The sequence below is a fragment of the Propithecus coquereli genome, unplaced genomic scaffold (assembly GCF_000956105.1).
Source record: "Propithecus coquereli isolate 6110/MARCELLA unplaced genomic scaffold, Pcoq_1.0 Scaffold386, whole genome shotgun sequence".
In the NCBI taxonomy this organism is placed as follows: domain Eukaryota; kingdom Metazoa; phylum Chordata; class Mammalia; order Primates; family Indriidae; genus Propithecus; species Propithecus coquereli.
The window spans coordinates 946183-953024 of NW_012149574.1; the positions used below are offsets into that span (position 1 = coordinate 946183).

General features: G+C 34.6%; 1 protein-coding gene across 1 annotated transcript in view; it reads right to left on the bottom strand.

The window, feature by feature from the left end:
- Positions 1-6842, bottom strand: part of ATP6V1A (ATPase, H+ transporting, lysosomal 70kDa, V1 subunit A) — a 51194-nt gene that overhangs the window by 21527 nt on the left and 22825 nt on the right. Inside the window, exons 2-5 of the mRNA XM_012652253.1 lie at positions 6524-6618; positions 3234-3362; positions 1435-1649; positions 1038-1175 (exon numbers count right to left, since the gene is read on the bottom strand). Of these exons, the coding sequence (XP_012507707.1) occupies positions 1038-1175; positions 1435-1649; positions 3234-3362; positions 6524-6608 (567 nt within the window). The 5' untranslated portion in view covers positions 6609-6618. The remainder of the gene's footprint in view (positions 1-1037; positions 1176-1434; positions 1650-3233; positions 3363-6523; positions 6619-6842) is intronic.

A 6842-nucleotide genomic window follows, 5' to 3' on the forward strand; every position in this document is an offset into this window, starting at 1 on the left:
TTTTTTTTAATCACGTGCGTTTATTACTTTCTTAATGATTAAAAGAAAGTCTAAGTTTTTTAGAAAGCAGTACATCAACCATTAAAGGAATAACTAAATAAATTATATGTAAATGTATAGGGAGACGTCTTAAAAGATATACAAGACGTTCCTGAGACTTGGAGAGGGGAGAAGTGAAAGCTTTCAAAATTTACTTTCCATTCTCTGTTTTGTTTACTTATAATGATTTTATACTGCTTTAATGAAAAACACCTATCTGTTAAGAACCCTAAAATGTTTAATAAAGTTAATATTTTTAAGTATTTAAGTTAAATATTTATAAAAGAAAAAAGATAATGAGTAATACTCTTAACACTTGTGAACACTGAGATGGTTTTAAGTATTCACAAACGCCAAAGTCCATGGCCCAATAGAAATCTGTAATTTTGTTGATACATGAATTTGAATTGTCTGCTTTAGAGTGGTTCCTCCATTTGGGGTGAGTGAGTCTCTAAGCTAGTGAATGAGTCTAGCTGAATGCCTAGAATCCCAATCTTAACTCAATTCTTATTCTCCTATTTGTTATAGAGCACAGCCTTGTTCTTGTGAAATGATTAAAAAATTATTTTCTCTCATCAGATTTTATTGGGAGAAAATTATATGCTACAATGATCTTCTCAATAAAGTGATCTTTATACTTGTAAAGATTATGGGTGTACTGTATTTGATATTATGTGACTATAAATACATTAAAGGATTAAGTTTTAAATGTTTTCCCAAAGTAAGAATTCACATAATCCATTATGTAATTATTAAAGAATCAGGGCTTTACAGAAATGTAGCATCAATTATGAAGGTAGAAAAAGAAACAATACGTTCCACTCTTTGTATTCCCAAGTCCAAATTAAAAACAAAAAAACCCTTAAGAAAATTATTAAGGAGTTACTCAAAACCTATATATTGAATATCAATTCTGTAATTATTTAGGGCAGTAAAACTGGGCAACTATCATATATAAATAGGGCCTCTCTGCAGGATAAAATTTAAATGATACTTACAGAGGTATCATAATTCCCAGGTGGAGCAATGTAAGTTACAGTTCCTCTATTTCGTGGGGGCAACATGATTTTGTGTTTGATGAGCGAATTCTCATTGACAATTCCATAAATATCTCCACCAGTGATATGACTACCAACCTAGAGAACAAAAGTATTTGCTGTTTAATGTCCAAATAAATGTCAAGTAGCCTCACTTCTACTGCTATAATTTAAATTATCTGCCTCATTTATCAATAAAATATATTAGTTCTATAATCCCACTAGTAGATTTAAGGAAAAATTTCAACTATGCTTCTGTAGTATATTTTTATTTGGACTAAGAGTACAAAATAGTTCACTAAACATTCATTTCACATTCTTTCACCAACTTTAGAAATTCTTGGTTACACGGACATACCCGTAGGTTTTTGCAAGGTGTAAAATCCCATTTGATATCTCTGCTAAGAGCAGACACATTTACTCCTCTGGGGATGTAGATGCTTTGGGTCTGACTGCTGATATCTGACAAAGGTCTCTGAATACCATCAAAAATGGCTCCCATAATGCCAGGACCAAGCTCCACCGAGAGGGGTTTACCAGTGCGAAGTACAGGATCTCCAACAGACACACCAGCTAAAAACAGTAGCTGAGGAAAACTCACTGTGAAAGTTTAAAGATACTATTAAAAGGAAATACCACAGTTTAATAGGGAAATGACATTCAAAAAGCTAAAGCAGAGGTTTCCAAGCTTTCCCTGTTCATAGCATCCTTAGTGTTTCAGTAATTTTTTCAGTGTTCCAGGACAAAAGATTTATCTGACAATTCCATTTATTAAATAGTTATGTCCAAACAACTTAATACACATAAGTCCTAACAACTGAGTAGTAATTTGAAAAAAGAATATGCACAAGTTGAAAAAAAAAACAATTTCAGTCCTAAATAACCATAATTCTTATGAATGGGATGCATGTGCCTGTTGGGCATTGTGCATTTTCCAACCTTGCAATCAGATTGGAAACCTGTTCCCCAGTGATTTTCATATGCTACTTGCTTTTTAGCTTGGCAACTGCCAAAACCTCAGCTTTGCCAAGATATGACATTATTGACAAAAATATAGTGTAACAAAATAATGAAATGGTTTATCGCAAGCTACTAGTTCACATGGTATCTGACAAGATATCTAATATTCCTGTGTTAACCTCAAAAATTTAAAATATCCTGGGTACCATATGAGTTTGCTACAGCTGCCCAGAGTGCCTCTGCACACCGTTTGGGAACCACGAGTTTAAAAATGGAAGCAAAATGCTCTCATTTAATACATTGTTTCAAATCTACTACTGAGGAATATCAGTCCTCTAAAAACAGTATTAGTACCTGGACAGAAACTTAAAATCTTAACAATTAGGTCATTTATTTTCAAAAGGAAAAGAATAAAACCATACTGAATCCATCTGCTTCTCATATATGTGTGGATAAGAGTAAAATCAGTAAAACTTTTAATGAGAGTACTTTAGCAATATCTATCAAAATTAAAAATGGATAAGCCTTAACCTGGGAATCCAACTTCTATGAATTCATACTGTAGTTACACTGTAGCACTGTTTATAACATCAGAAGACTAGAAACAACCAGAATTTCTATCATTAAGGGATTGATAAATAAATATGCATTTTCATTTCCAATATTTGATTACGAAAATTTTCAAGACTACACTAAAGTTGAAACAATTTTACAGTGAATTTCTCACCTCTACTATCTAGATTCTACCATTAACATTTGCTATGTCATTCAGTGTTATTAATCAGAATAAAAATAAGGAGTGGTGACTTGATTTATTTATGGATTTACTATTTTAAGCCAAAATCATTGGAGAATTTTAACCGTACAACAAATCAATATTGTTATTCAGCTTATGCTTTCTTCCACAATATGTGGCCCTTTAAAGAAAAATTCCAATTGGTTCCCCCTGAAGTTTGTGAACTACTTAAACAGTAAGAGCAATGAAAGTTCTGAAAATACTAACTTCTTAAAATAAGAGTACTAATTCCTAGTACCTTTCTCTCTTACTTTAGTATACTGCTCTGTAAATCAGGTCTCTTCACAACACTAGCATTTCATGCTTGTAATAGCATTGGTTGTTGCTGCTTCCACCTTTGGCTTAAATCCTTAAATTTTGACATATAGAAAGTGGCAGGAAACTCAACCAAAAAAGGATACATGTTTCTTCATACACCTGAATAGTGGCCATATCACCTTCCAATCGAATAATCTCTCCAACCAATTCGCTGTGGCCCACTCTCACCAGCTCATACATGGCTGCACCTGCCATGTCACAGGCTGTAACCACTGAAGAGAACAAAAGACTGTTTTGGTAACTTAAGACTCGAGTGCTCTGTGAATAGTTACAAATAATTAAAATAGCCAATATACCCAATAATATGCCTCTCTCATATATTCACAAGAAACATAAAAAACCTATTATGGAATATACTTATAGTTTCACATAAAGATGTATTTTTAGTATATGATAAAAAAAGGTAAACAAAATAAATTTGTTAGGCTAAAGATTATTTATATAGTATACATGAAAACTATTTTTCAAATGTTTATTCTATATGGCAAACTCTTACCTCACAGCATTGAGGCATGTTCTGGGGGTTGCCATAATAAATACGTGGTATGAAGGTTTTTGGAACAATAAAAAAACTTTAGAACTAAAAATTGGAATAAGAGCTTTAGCTAGTGGTATGATAGAAAGCCACACAATTACTAGCTTGCTGTGCTGTCACCATTTCCCTTCAGAAATAATACCTAAAGCAGTATCTTTACTCTCCAATAATTTATACCAGTGGTTCTTAAAACTCTTCTGGGACATGGACCCTTTTGAGGAACTAATGGTAGTTCTACCTAGAAAAACTCACATATGTATCTACAAATTTTTTTCATAGACCACAGGATGTTTATAATCAGTTACCACCACTGGTTAAAGTCCTAATTAAGAACCCCTGTTTCTTCTAAGCTCTGAACAAGAATCTGAACTTTTTTTTTTGAGACAGAGTTTCACTCTGTTGCCCTGAGTTGAGTGCCGTGGTGTCAGCCTCTCTCATAGCAACCTCAAACTGAAACTCCGGGGCTCAAGTGATCCTCCTGCCTCAGCCTCCTCAGTAGCTGGGACTACAGGTGCATGCCATGATGCCCGACTAATTTTTCTATTTTTAGTAGAGATGGGGTCTCACCCCTGCTCAGGCTAGTCTCAAACTCCTGACCTCAAGTAATCCTCCCGTCTCAGCCTCCAGAATGCTAGGATTACTGGCATGAGCCACCACGCCTGGCCTCTGAACTTACTATTAATATTTTGGACCATGTTGTCAAGTAAGCAAAAATTACTTTTCTGGCAGGGAGGGAAGGTCACCACATTTTTAGATATGTGTAAGAATAAATCCATTTTTAATATTTAGCTTTCCGATATAACTGATTAGAACTATGTAATAGGCAATATTTCAGTGGAAACTATTAAAGTATTAATATTTAATTAACTAGTGTTAGAACAATGAAGATTTACTCATTCCATATTTACCTGTATACCTACTTATGAATAAGATGCACTGAAATACCACAAATTGTGAAATTTTTAAAATCATATTTCATAAGCCAAAAAGGATGCCATTTCTCTATTATCCACTAAGTACTTAAGAATTAAAAGTTTCTTCTAGGAGCAGATACTACATATTTTCACAGAATACTTTTACCCAAACTCTTTGTTCTTTTGCCTTTTCTCTAAAAGTTGTTGGGTCTAGCCTGTTTGTCTGAAAGACTTTTATAATCGTTGAGGGGATAACTGTTTCTCTGCATGGCAAAAGAGATTGAAAACAGTGAAATGTATAACTTTTTTTATTACTTGTCAATCAATTTAAGCTCAAACACCAAGTTCTTGGAGAGAAAAAAGAAGAACAGTGACTGACAGGCTTCATTTACATAAACACCAAAAAAGTGTTATCACTTCCACCGTGATTAGAACAAGAAAAAGCCGATATTAGCCGGGCGTGATGGTGTGTGCCTGTAGTCCCAATCTACTTGGTAAGCTGAGGCAGGAGAATCACTTGAGCTCAGGAGTTTGAGGTTGCTGTGAGCAAGGCTGATGTTGACAGCACTCTAGCACAATGACAGAGCAAGACTCTGTCTCAAAAAAAAAAAAAAAGAAAAGAAAAAAGACTATAGCATGATGTTTATAAAAAGATGTAAGAAAAAATGAATTTCTATGGCACTAAGGATAATAAACCAATGAGCAGGTTTTACTTCGGGAAACTACGAATTACATAGTGCAATGGGAGTGTTCAATAATAAAATGAATACTGGGATGAGATTATTTAAAAAGCAGTACTTCAAGTTTTGGCAGAATGGACATAAAGTTCAACACTGCAGGGCCGGGCGTGGTGGCTCACGCCTGTAATCCTAGCTCTCTGGGAGGCGGAGGCGGGCGGATCGTTTGAGCTCAGGAGTTCGAAACCAGCCTGAGCAAGAGCAAGACCCCGTCTCTACTAAAATTAGAAAGAAATTAATTGGACAACTAAAAATATATAGAAAAAAATTAGCCGGGCATGGTGGCGCATGCCTGTAGTCCCAGCTACTCGGGAGGCTGAGGCAGGAGGATCGCTTGAGCCCAGGAGTTTGAGGTTGCTGTGAGCTAGGATGACGCCACGGCACTCTAGTCCGGGCAACACAGTGAGACTCTGTCTCAAAAAAAAAAAAAAATAAAAAAAAAAATAAAGTTCAACACTGCTTTCCATTATCAGTATCAGGTCATAAAACTTCTTTCCCACAGGTAGCTAGCTATGTGATACCTGAAATAACCATTCAGAAAGATTTATAAATGCAAAGTGTAAAAATTGATATTGCTGAGAAATGCTCTGAAGACAATTATTAAAGTTCAAAGCAAATTAATAGATATTTACGGAATGCCTATTATATGCAAGGTATTACATATTAAGCTATAAACTTCATAGATTTTTTTTCACCTCAAATTCAACAAAAAGTAAGCTATATAGGTGAAACTCTGAACACGGGTTATACATTTACATAACAGAAAAATATAAACAGGACATTACAAAGCAGCACCTCAATAATTATCAAGTTTAGATAATCAATGCTAGATGAGCCCTTATGATAGAGATATGACTTCAGTCTTACAGCCACTGTTAAGATCTTTTAAGGACAAATGGAATTTATGTAGGTAAACAGAAACCTGTGTATTTCTACCTAAAATACTTTGAAAAGATTTTAATCATAGTTAGGAATCTTTACTCTTTTTTTTTTTTTTTTTGAGAGGCAACGTTGTCCACAGTGGCTATTCACAGGCGTGATTATAGCGTAACACAGCCTTGAACTCCTGGGCTCAAAGGATTTGGGCTTAAGTTTTCCTCAGCCTCTCAGCTAGCTGGGACTATAGGCATGCACCACCATGCCCAGCTTGGGAATCCTTACACTTGAGATTATTATGAATTACTTACCAGGTCCTGAGACTCCATGCACATAACCAAATGTGCTTTCTTTATCTTCATCAAGTATTTTGGGTAGCTTGGAAAAATCCATCATGATAATTTACCTATAGTTTTAAAAAAATTAAGTTAAGATTACACGCTCTAAAGCAAAAGAACCAACAGAGGTAGTCAACTCTCATCTTTGGTGTACTCTTAGTTATTACACTCTTCACAATAAAGTATAATATAAAATTCTTAAAATTTAGTTAAAGTACCTCATTCCTGGATGCTCTCACCATTTCCCTTCAGAAATAACTACAATGATCTTCTCAATAAAGTGATCTTTATA